This window comes from Semicossyphus pulcher, unplaced genomic scaffold (genome assembly GCF_022749685.1).
Source record: "Semicossyphus pulcher isolate SPU_LCO1_2020_fin unplaced genomic scaffold, fSemPul1.0.p SCAF_2, whole genome shotgun sequence".
NCBI classification, from domain to species: domain Eukaryota; kingdom Metazoa; phylum Chordata; class Actinopteri; order Labriformes; family Labridae; genus Semicossyphus; species Semicossyphus pulcher.
In genome coordinates, this window is record NW_027211693.1 from 34,558,969 (window position 1) to 34,571,337 (window position 12,369).

A 12,369-nucleotide genomic window follows, 5' to 3' on the forward strand; every position below is an offset into this window, starting at 1 on the left:
ACAGAATGTCTTGTACTTCCGCCAAGAAAAACAAAAAAACCCATGCCTGTTTCTTGAATTTATTATACATACAGTATTGTATTTAACAAGCAATTATCCGTAATATGCAGGATTAAGGCAGTATACACAATAACATTTTATAGTATATCATACAATCTTAAATGTAAAGTTTTATTATGGTTTTCAAATGAAATATTACTCATACTATTCACACTAAAACTCTTTGATCTGTGTGCATTTGTGTGTGTAAAGAACGTTATTTCTGAGTCCCCTTCTTCTTCTGTCTTTTTTCCAGTCGGTTATTTTTTTCGTCCCGCTGATGCCCTGCTGCCTGTGTTTTCTTGGTCTCCAATTGCAGAGCCGGCAAGCTGGACGCCCCATACTGGACCATAGGATGAGAGAAAGGAAGGGAGTTTGTGAACATGACATTTGTGTGTGTGTGTGTGTGTGTGTGTGTGTGTGTACATACCGTCTCTTTCTTTTTGGGGTGCTTGTGTCTGTAGTCCAGGTATAATCTGTTGAGCTCTCTGATGTCATGCAGGAACCCTTTGCCTCGTCTCAGATCAGCTAATCGGAGTTTAAGTTCAGCTTTCTCCTTTTTTAGTAACCACACCTGCCTCTCCACCCTGACCAAACGCACACAGCAAAGGTCATTGCGAGTACTTGGATGCAAAAATGATGACGTCTTTATTTTTTTGTAAGGAATAGATAATGGATGTTTTAAACACTGAAAATACAGTACATTATGGATATAACTATGCCTCTAGCAGGCAACACCATTGATTTTTTGTTATTATAATTATTTTGAAAAATGAAAATGTTTGTGCCTCTGAATTGCTTCTCACCTCATCATCTCATGTTTGGCATCCAACAGTCTTTGAGTCTTTTTACGGATTGAAGAACCCACCTGACATAAGCAGACACAAACAGCAAGAGGAGGGAGGGCTTTAAATACGGACACCATGCTATTTGTAACATGCTAGCTGGTCTGTGAGGGTGTACTTAGGCACAGCAGTTCTTTTAGATAAATGCTAACATGCTAAGAAGCTTACAATGACAATGCTAACATGTTGATATTTAGCTGGTACTATATGAAGTTAACCGTGGTCAACACCACATTTAAGTTTGGTAGCTAGCTCATCTTTGCTTATTGGCTTGTCTAATAGTTTCTTCACTCACAACCTCAAATGTCAACCAATGGTAGAGCCAGGGGCGTTTTTTAGGACTTGAAAACATCTGGGGCTAACCTCACACCTTGTAGGGGGGTCCGGGGGCAGCCGGGGTTTTTGGTTTTGTGGCCATAATTAAATTGTTCATCTCATCAGGAATAACAAATCTCTCTCACTCAATCTCATACTCAGATATACAGTTCACACGCACGCGCACGCACGCACGCACACACACACACACACACACACACACACACACACACACACACACACACACACACACACACACACACACACACACACACACACACACACACACAAACACTTATTTACTGTTAAAGCTTGACAAGATGTATTGCAAATGCAACAAGCCTCTCGTTACATAATCCCAAGGCTGTATTACTATTGTATTCATAGTATTCAATTGCAGACATCTAGGTGGCAAACAACAGGTGACAGAAATCAAATAGCAGGTGATTATCAATAAATGACGCCTATGGACATAGCCAAAAGATCTGTGGCCTTGTGCCAGATTGTGGGCCAAACACATAATGAGAATACCACAAACAAGAGCCAAAACGGAGAGAAACAACATTAGTTTGCAAAAGTCGTTCAGTGTTCAGATTTCCCAACTCCCTCGAATGCATCAGAAATAATTGATCTGATCTCTGTTCAACAAACGAGCATTTTAAAAGCTGTTTCTTCTCCTCTTGAGGACAGACCTGATAAAGCTTCATTTTAACAAATCTGTATCATGATGTTGAAATTTCAGCAAAGGTAAGACCCGTTAATTACAAGACTTAAAAAACATCATAGGCTACAAAAAACACTGCAGACTCGCAGCACAGAGAGGGGGAGAGCTGCTGTGCAGGCGCACAGAGGGAGGGAAGGAGCGTGTGATCACGGACTGAAGTGATGACAAGATATAAAACTTAGATCATGAAGCCTGGTGATCCTCTAAACAACCATTGACATGACAACACAGTCATGCATGTGCAGAGCTTTATTGCGCCCCCAATAACAATTTAAACTACAGCTAAAGTTCCGTTCCACTACAGTACGTTAAAATCAACTCCGGACCTATAACCTTGGGGGCTAGGATCAAAACATTTGGGGCTAGAGCCCAGAATGTTTGGCTATAAGAACGCCACTGGGTAGAGCTAGAAGTGAAGTCAGGCATCAACGAGGTCAGTAGGATTCATCCTCTGGGCATCAAATTTCTTCTCAAAATGTATTCTCAGTTCATCAAGACTTTTTGATATATTAGGCTGAATTAAACTGGTAGTTTGACATCTACACTCTTAATGCGACACCAGTAGCATGGCTAAATGGCTTGTTGATATAGGTACCTTGACATTTTCTTTTTGTAGAACCTTTAGCTCCTTGTAAGAAGAGATCTGAAAGAGAAAAAACAGGGACCTAAATTTACTAAAGGATTGTATTTTAAATTCTGATATTCATTTACATCATTTGTGTCTTGTTTGCTTGATATAGTTTATTATTATTGTTGACTGGCAATGGCTTATTGACTAAACAGTTAACTATAAATACTTTTTAACATTTGGACATGAACAGGAGGCAATAAATGATCACCTGAAGCTGGGGTAGGCAACTTGAAAGAAACCAGTAAAAGCAAAATACATTTTGAAACGTGAATGAGTACTGACTGACTTATAGAGCAGGACTAAGTGTAAAGTTAAGGAGAGAGCATTGGGGAGAGTAAGAGTAAGTGTTGCTGTCTTTGCGTTTATTTTTTTAAAGATTATTTTTTTGGCCTTTGCCTTTATTAGATAGAACAGATGAAGTGAGACAGGAAATGTGGGGAGTAGAGAGTAGGGGATGACATGCACCAAACGGATCGGCAGGCCGGGAGTCTAGCCTGCGATCAGTGCGTCAAGGACTGTAGCCTCTGCATACGAGGCGCCTGCTCTACCAACTGAGCTAAACCAGCGCCCTGTGTTGTTTTCTTTGTTAACTGTATCCAAATATCTTTGTTATGTGACTAGACAAAAAGACTGCAGTCCTTTTTACACTGCGGTTCCACCTCCGCGCCATAAGATCCACCATCTTGCAGCATTTGCCATTCTACATTGGACCAAGCAACGCAGACGTGAAGCTGTCCCAGTGTGTATTTTTAGATACCGTTCTGGCGTTGTGGAAGCAATATGTGCGCGAGGTGTAAACAAACAGCACGTGCTTCAAATACACACACACAGCGCTGTTCCACCCTGCCGGCTCCGATGTTTACACAGACGCCGTTTCGCCTCTGTTACTACCTCCGATGGCGGCTCAGAGGCGAATGACTTCACCCCACCATTACGCCTCTGTGCGTTTTACATAGAAGACAAAATGTAACAGAGCCGTAATAATCCAGCGTTGAGCTGGCAGTGTATAAGGGGCTTATAATTCAACCAGATATAACCCAAAACTAAAAACCCATAATCCCATAACCCATAAATAAGTATAGCACTGCTTTTCTATGTTACAGAAATTCCACTGAACAACAAAATGCTTAAAAAATTTAGAAATGTGCAATGTTGATTACAGTTGATTCTGTAATCAGACGCCTATTTCAGCCAAAAAGTCTTCATTATGTTCAGTAGCAATAAGTGGCACTATAACATGCAATTTCCTTTTCTTGTGAACAAAAATAAGTCTAACTCTAAATATCAATGGAAAACACATGTCTGTATTAGAAATGGAAGAGAATTGTAAAGTCTGACCTTTTCCATGAGTTGCTGTTTAACATTGGTGGCGAAAGAATCGATGGACTGTTTGACTGCTTTAGATTCCACAGACTCCCTAAAAAACAAACACAGATTATTTCAATCTTTAAGTGCAATAACTGACAAAAAATATTGAAACTTTGAATGAAAGTGATTCTAGTGTCATGACAAGATAAGAAAGGATTAGATAATGCTTTAGACATCAAGGAACACCAAGAGCTGTCTTACTTTACCTGTACTGGTCACAGAAATCAGTGAAGGAGTCCAGCACCACCTCCAGCTCTGTTCCTCTCTGGGGAACTTGTTTCTTCCTCCTCTGTTTATCCTTGTCCTTGTCTTTGTCTTGTTCATCAGATGCACTGCCTTGAGGTGGAAGTCTTTTCTGTTAGCATCTCATGAAATATTGAATGGTTTATATTTTTTTAGACCTTGTTAACAACAGTTCACAAACAAAACAGCGCGTGCAAGATTTACCTTTTTTTTTTTTTCCCAGGAGGAACCTCAACATTGACAGCATGCGGTAAGTCCACTAAAACCTTTGTAAATCAACAACTTGTGGTTTTTAAACTAAGATTTTTACCTTTGCACACAGTGAGGGTTACCGTTACCATGCTTTCTATTCTTTATGCTATGTCAAGCTTTATATTCAATTTACAGACATAAGGGCATATTGATGTCCTCTTGTAACCCTCAGCATGATAAGCATATTTAAAAAATAAAAAGACCCCCTTAAAATCCAGTGTTTAACCTTGTAAACATCTCCATGTGGTGTTCTTCATGTGCTACAAGACACAAGGGACAACATAAGCAGTCATCTCCGTGGCTGGGCCTGTCTGCTGTAAACTGCAGTGTACCAAGGACAGGCTGAACAACACGTTTTCAGATTGGCAGGCACAAACCGAAGGAGCCAATCCCGTTAATGGACGGGGAGTCACTATGCATATCATTATGTGTAAGCTATGGCAACCACTTGGGCGATGCGCGAGCCAGCTGTAACCGTCATCGTAATGTTTGCAAACTCACTCTGACTACTTACCTCAACGTTACTACTGCTAATTACTACATTTCAAGCTAGCTAATTTTCAACAAGTTCCCACTAAACGACAGCAGAGACGTGTTTTGTTTTCGTGACGGAGGGGACGGTTGTACATTTGCATAGTGGGCGGGGCCTATGCAGATTCGGGAATTTAATAAGGGAAAAGGAGGAGATGCCTCGGGAGGATTTTTTACAAGGTATGCTGGCCAGTATCACTGGACACGTTGTCAGAGCTCAGCGTCAGAGTTGTGTACAGCTCTGCGCAGAGGAACTACAATCCACTCAAGATCAATGGAAACCAGCTCTAAATCTTGTCAGCGGCTTTACCATCCCAGATGCCTCAGTGACTTTAAGCTCCCCCTCAGAGAGCTGAAAAACATCTACACCTGCACCATAGAGAGCATTATCTCTGGGAACATTATTACCTGGATGGGGAACAGCACCAAACAGGATTGCTTGGTCCTTAAGAGGGTTGTCACCTTGGCCGAGCAAACCATCAGAACCACCCTCCCATATCTGCAGGAGATTTACCACACGCGATGCAGGAAAAAGGCAATAAAGTTCTCGGGGGACCACACACCTGAACAATAGACTGTTCTGCCTTCTGCCATTATTCTGCTGTATTGCAGCCTGAAGGCTAAGACTGACAGGATGAGGAGAAGCTTCTTTCCTCAAGCCATCAGACTGTAAAATTTGGGATTTGGTTACAGCCTTTTGACTTTTCAGCTTGGCTAGAAGTCTAGAATGATGCTAACCTCTTGTGCTCTTTTCCCGTACCTGATGAAGACGTTCCAGATTTAGCACCATCAGATGAAGACTTTCTAGTCCTGCCCAGAGTATACGTCTTGGCCTTCTTTGGACTTGGCTTCTAAATAAATGGCAAGACAGAAAAAGATGAAAACCTACTAAGTGGTGAGTGAAAATGCTGATGCAGTCTGCTGAAGTTAGTCCATACCCAACTCGTGTCTTCGTCTCCAACCTCCTCATCAGAGGACAGGACTGACCTCTGTGTCTGTTGGACTGTGCCAGTTTCAGGTTTGTCCTGGAAGGAATAAATGTAGCACACCATTGCCTCAGGACATTTACAGTCCTCACATAACTAGTCTCACAATAACTTCATTTCTTTTTTTAATCAAAAAGCTGTTTTCATTTTGAACCTGTTACCACAATTGTGAAATACTACAGACACTATCATTGACATTCTTACCTGTGGCTGAGGGTCATTGGACTTTTCACCTCCTGATTCACTCTCTCTTTTCTTGTCCTTCTTCCCCTGCTGGTTTTTAACTTGCCTTGTTGGGACACAAAGACAAATAAATAAGTTGATGTGAACAGTTTAAACTCCATTATACATGGCAGAAAAACAAACACATTGGCAAAGATTTAAGATTTAAGAAACACTGACAAACTGGAGTATCAAAATATTATGTTTAATAATAATCATAATATTATGTTTTGGGATACTGTAATGATTCTCAAAAACACTGTATGGGGTGCTGGTTTAGCTCTGTGGTTAAATCGGCAGCCCATGTAGAGGCTATAGTCCTCCATGCGGCGGCCCTGGGTTCCACTCCCACCCTTGACCCTTTGCTGTGTCATCCCTCATTCTCTCTTCCTGTTTCCAACACTATCCACTGTCCTCTCTATCAATAAGGGCTTTTTTACCGATGTAGCAAACGTAAACTCCTTTTCTCAGATAGGAGTCTTTACAGTGTGACCTCTTTCTAAAAATATTATTAAAAATTGCAATTCTGCTTACAGTAAAAACTGCAATACTGCATACAATACACAGCAATATATTGAACTGTAACTCCTGTATTATGATACATATCTCTAGATTCTTGCTAACACACAGGCCCATCGCTGAACCCCTTGGACTTGGAATAAACTAATGAACGGATTCTGAAAGTATTTCATCACAGCTCTTGTAATTGTTTTGTTAGTATTGGACCTGAACAAATTTTGTTTACAGATTATGATGCAATTGTTGTTTTTTGTATATCATTCAACAGTTTTGTACATGTGTTCGTCTTTTTAAAAAGGGCTACTGCCTCTCCAAAGTTTGGCATTTATCCAAGACTTTTCTAGCGTTTTCTGGATTTTGAGACCATGTGGATCAGCAACTGTTTCTGGTGTGGAGCGTACAGCCCAATGGAACATGTCGTGTGATACGCTAATAAAACTATCTTGATTACTCCAACCAAAGACCCACATAACTATGGCCATGTAAATAATAACTTGAAGATAGGGTTCTTGTTTTCCTCACTTGCTAACCTTTGCAATGAAAATTGAAAAGAGGGTAAAAAGGTTTTTGGGGCCCCAGGCAGCCGCGCAAAGTAACTATACATGTGGATGTTACCCCACGTTTGGCTAAAAATACAGGAATTGATTCATGTAAAATTTTGAGGGGCTCTGAGGTACATCAAAGGTTGCAGTTTGTTGCTTTTCCTGGGGCCATGGAATCTTGATCATGGAAAGGGCTCAAAATGTGGGCATTTTGTGTAAAAAAACAAAATGTTGTTTTCATATTTTAATATAACAACATATGATGCATTCTGTACTCTGTTTCCACCCTGGTGTAATTTTGTTCTTTGACATAAAGTTGAGATTAAAGAATTGGGTTTAATTTACTTTATACTGCATCATTAAAGCATTCATCCTGTACTGTGTGAATGGAATATCACCTTAGACTGGAAAGTAACCTCTTTATATGACCTCACCTTGCTGCAGATGTCCGTCCAGCACTCCTCCTCTTGGCGGACTTCTTCCCAACCAGTTGTCTGACACTGTTAGCTCTTTGAATACCCGGGTATGGGTCTGAGTCCCCGCTCTGTTCATCTAAATTTTGTTGTTGACCCAGAGGTGCTCCTTTCTTTTTCTTTGGATCTGTGTCCCTCTCAGCTCTGTTCCATGAAAAAAGAGTTAAGAGACCAACTTTTCTCTTGTGGCAAAAAGCTTCATTCAAATCATTATGCAGTAGTATTGCTGTAGATAGTAACAGTGGCAAGCAGTAGTAATTTGATCTCACCCAACTTTGCCATTTCCCCCAGTACTTCTCCTACTCCTCTTCCTCTTCTCCTCTTCCTTCCCATTCTCTGCATCCTTCTCTGTCTCCTTCCTCTTCACAGCAGCTCCACGCTGCTTAACAAAAGTCTTAGAAATGCCCTTTCTCCCAGCCTTTCCTTCGTCTTTCTGTCCCTCTAAGACGTCTAAATCTTCCTCCATGGCGGTACTGTGCAGAGGGTTACCTAGACAACAGGAGTTCTCTGGTCAGAACAAGATTAATGGTGTGAAATTATGTAAGATTGTAAAAAACACAGCGACCTAAACAATTGTTTTTCAGATCATTTAAAGACTCGTGGAGACAAGTGAAACCAGTGCAGAGATGCCTTAAACCTGCAGTCTTTCTAATAGACAGCAGGGGAGGCAATGGTTGGAAAAAAGGAAAAAGGAGTGCTCGTATGGAACAAGATGAGAAAATGACCTTACTTCTCAATTGATTCATAACCTCAGTCAACATTTACCTAATGAGATTATGGTCTAAATTGCTAATAGTTTTTCATTGTCCCATTAAGAGTGCAATAGACGCTTTCGATAGACAGGCAGACTACTTATAGCATCTTGCTCATACATACATGCATGCATACAAGACCTACTGTAACAACCAGCCATGTTAAGAGACAGCGACTGTAACAACCAGCCACGTTAAGAGACAGTGACTGTAACAACCAGCCAGGTTAAGAGACAGCGACTGTAACAACCAGCCAGGTTAAGAGACAGCGACTGTAACAACCAGCCAGGTTAAGAGACAGTGAATGTAACGACCAGCCAGGTTAAGAGACAGCGACTGTAACAACCAGCCAGGTTAAGAGACAGTGAATGTAACAACCAGCCAGGTTAAGAGACAGCGACTGTAACAACCAGCCAGGTTAAGAGACAGTGAATGTAACAACCAGCCAGGTTAAGAGACAGCGACTGTAACAACCAGCCAGGTTAAGAGACAGCGACTGTAACAACCAGCCAGGTTAAGAGACAGCGACTGTAACAACCAGCCAGGTTAAGAGACAGTGAATGTAACGACCAGCCAGGTTAAGAGACAGCGACTGTAACGACCAGCCAGGTTAAGAGACAGTGAATGTAACAACCAGCCAGGTTAAGAGACAGTGAATGTAACAACCAGCCAGGTTAAGAGACAGCGAATGTAACAACCAGCCAGGTTAAGAGACAGCGACTGTAACAACCAGCCAGGTTAAGAGACAGCGAATGTAACAACCAGCCAGGTTAAGAGACAGCGACTGTAACAACCAGCCACGTTAAGAGACAGTGAATGTAACAACCAGCCAGGTTAAGAGACAGCGACTGTAACAACCAGCCACGTTAAGAGACAGCGACTGTAACAACCAGCCACGTTAAGAGACAGCGACTGTAACAACCAGCCACGTTAAGAGACAGCGACTGTAACAACCAGCCAGGTTAAGAGACAGTGAATGTAACAACCAGCCAGGTTAAGAGACAGTGAATGTAACAACCAGCCAGGTTAAGAGACAGCGACTGTAACAACCAGCCAGGTTAAGAGACAGCGACTGTAACAACCAGCCAGGTTAAGAGACAGCGACTGTAACAACCAGCCATGTTAAGAGACAGCGACTGTAACAACCAGCCAGGTTAAGAGACAGCGACTGTAACAACCAGCCACGTTAAGAGACAGCGACTGTAACAACCAGCCAGGTTAAGAGACAGCGACTGTAACAACCAGCCACGTTAAGAGACAGCGACTGTAACAACCAGCCACGTTAAGAGACAGCGAATGTAACAACCAGCCAGGTTAAGAGACAGTGAATGTAACAACCAGCCACGTTAAGAGACAGTGAATGTAACAACCAGCCTATCGACCAGTGGCTCTCACATCACATATCATGAAGGTGCTGGAGAGGCTGGTCTTGTCTCAGCTCAGACTGCAGGTGAAATCATCTCTGGCCCCGTTGCAGTTTACCTATCAGCCACACCTGGGGGTGGACGATGCCATCATCTACCTGCTGGAGCGCGCTCACTCACATCTGGAAGGGGACCGGCTGCATTGTGAGAATCACCTTCTTCGATTTTTCCATTGCATTCAACACCATCCAGCCACAACTACTGAGAGAGAAGCTTCAGATGATGGGTGTGCACTCGTCCCTCATCTCCTGGATTACTGACTACTTGACAGACAGACCACAGTTTGTCTGGAGTGGTGGAGAGTAGTACAGGAGCTCCGCAGGGGACTCTGTTTTCTCCTTTCCTTTTCACCCTGTACACCTTTGACTTTCAGGACAATTCAGAGTCATGCCATCTGCAGAAGTTTTCTGATGACCCTGCAGTGGTTGGGTGTATATGTGATGGACAGGAGGAGGAGTATAGAGTGGACAGGAAGAAATCACCTGCTTCTGAACGTGACCAAGACCAGAGGGGTGGTGATCAACTTCAGGAGGAAGAGGATGGCTTCATCACCGCTGTGTATCCTGGGTGAGGATGTGACCATGGTGGAGGAGAACAAGTACATGGACGTCAACATCGACAACTAACTGAACTGGAAGGCCAACACAGACGCTGTTTACAAGAAGGGGATGAGCAGACTTTATTTCCTGAGGAAGCTGAGGTCCTTTAACGTGTGCAGCAAGTCTACTTTGCTGTGGTCTGCTGGGGAAGCAGCATCGGAGCCAGAGATGTAAACAAACTCAACAAGCTGATTAAGAAGGCCGGCTCCATCATTGGCTGTAAACTGGACTCTTTCACTGAGAGAGGAGCACCTTCTCCAACAGTCTGTTGCTAAAATTGCTCTTCAGATTGTCCAGCATGTTTCGGAGAGGGTGGCTACATGTGATTGACCAGTTGCTACCACGGCCTTACACCCAGAATAGAGACATAGCAATGCCTATCCTCTCTCTCATCCAAATATGGTCACTTCTGGCTAAAATAAATCAAGATGGTATTGACCTTAAAAATTGGGACTTCCCAGTTGCGGCATCCACTTCTTATACACAGTCTATGGTAAAGAAAGACTCACCAAAATTTTGCTGCAGTCTCTCCATGAAGCTGGTTCTCTCTATGGTAGACAAGTCTGGAGATTCCATATTATCAAAAGCTGACCCTTTCTGGATTAAAACACAAGAGGAAAAAAAATCAAGCTAGCTGTAAGGCAAGATGTAACAGCATAATTACAGATATAAATATCACATTGAAATACCCTCCTGCTGTTTTGAAGGGGACTCTTAGGTAATGACCACTGTCCATCAATTTTTCAAAGATATGACTACCAGTTTTCATTAAAACATGGTGCACTTCATTTGAGATGCGATCAGTAGTGCAAATGATGCTTGGTCCATATACCCACCCACTCACCTGACTATCAACTTTTAGCGCTTTGGCTCTTCGGCCTTTTCTGGCACTATGGAAACAAAGAAGACATCATTATCAATATTTGTGTCCGACCTAAACGACTCCGGGACGTTGGGCATCTTCCTCACTGACGTTTGAAGAGTTACAGCCGCCAGACTGATGTTTGATGCTGACAACAAATCTAGCGTGGAATCCCTCGGTTTAGCTGTCATTTAGCTAAACTCTAACCAAACATCACTCTGTTATGCAGTACATTAATGTATTATTGGGCCGCTAATTTCCTTACATCTGTAAGCGGTTTTACTTGTTTATAACTTTATCTCTTCCTAACACTTTCCTGATACATCTTCCAACAATTACAGTAGCTATTAGATGAACGTTATGACCATCCCGAATAAATTCAAAATGTTTTAAGTTAGCTTAAATTCCGAAACTAGCAGCACAGCAGTTGCCCGATTTGTAAAGCTACTTCAGCGGAAGAACAAATTGCCTGTAGCTTAAACAGACAGGGTGACGATATATCGTTATATAATGAACTGAAATATATGGTATGGGTTGGTATTTTAACTACTAATCATGTTGGATATTTCTCACCTCATTTGGAACAACTGTAACTTTTTAGTAAACACTGTAGTATGTCGAACCCAAACAGGTTCCCGCAAAATGTTTCATGTTCCGGACTGTACCATTCCAGATACACAGGGGTGGGAGGGGATACTTCTTCTTACAACACAAAAGTTAAAGCTCGAAATAAGAGTTTGTGTGAATACAATTACAAACTTCAAACTTCGGTTTAAAGTTATATAGTAGCGATGTAGTTGACTTGGTATCACCATTTGTACTGAAAATGGGTTAAAAGCGTGACCCCGAGCAGTTACACGTAAATTCCGGTCCTACGGCGAGTGGAAGGGTTCATTTCTGCTTTGATTTTGTTTTAACTTCAATTGTAATGGACAGAGTAAAAATAAAAATTGAATTCAACTATTAGCATGGACAATTCAAGCATCTTAGTATGAGTGATAAATATTGATTTGGATGGTAATGGTACATTTTTTTAAATTTT

At 41.9% G+C, this 12,369-nt stretch overlaps 1 protein-coding gene across 3 annotated transcripts; it reads right to left on the bottom strand.

Moving 5' to 3' along the window:
- Positions 1-53: 53 nt before the first annotated feature.
- Positions 54-11,953, bottom strand: cenpu (centromere protein U). 3 transcript variants are annotated; one of them, XM_069670408.1, is made up of 14 exons: positions 11,901-11,953; positions 11,310-11,355; positions 10,975-11,062; positions 7,960-8,179; positions 7,652-7,834; positions 6,139-6,223; positions 5,887-5,973; positions 5,709-5,796; positions 4,129-4,258; positions 3,893-3,971; positions 2,519-2,566; positions 846-907; positions 470-626; positions 54-382 (listed from the first exon to the last, which is right to left on the bottom strand). In XM_069670408.1, exons 1-14 carry the CDS (start codon positions 11,903-11,905, stop codon positions 257-259), a joined length of 1,404 nt encoding a protein of 467 aa, XP_069526509.1. In that variant the 5' UTR covers positions 11,906-11,953; the 3' UTR covers positions 54-256. The 3 variants fall into 3 exon arrangements, with proteins under 3 accessions (XP_069526509.1, XP_069526508.1, XP_069526510.1); XM_069670407.1 differs by having other exon boundaries at positions 5,709-5,799; XM_069670409.1 differs by lacking the exon at positions 2,519-2,566 and having other exon boundaries at positions 5,709-5,799.
- Between the last annotated feature and the right edge of the window lie 416 nt (positions 11,954-12,369).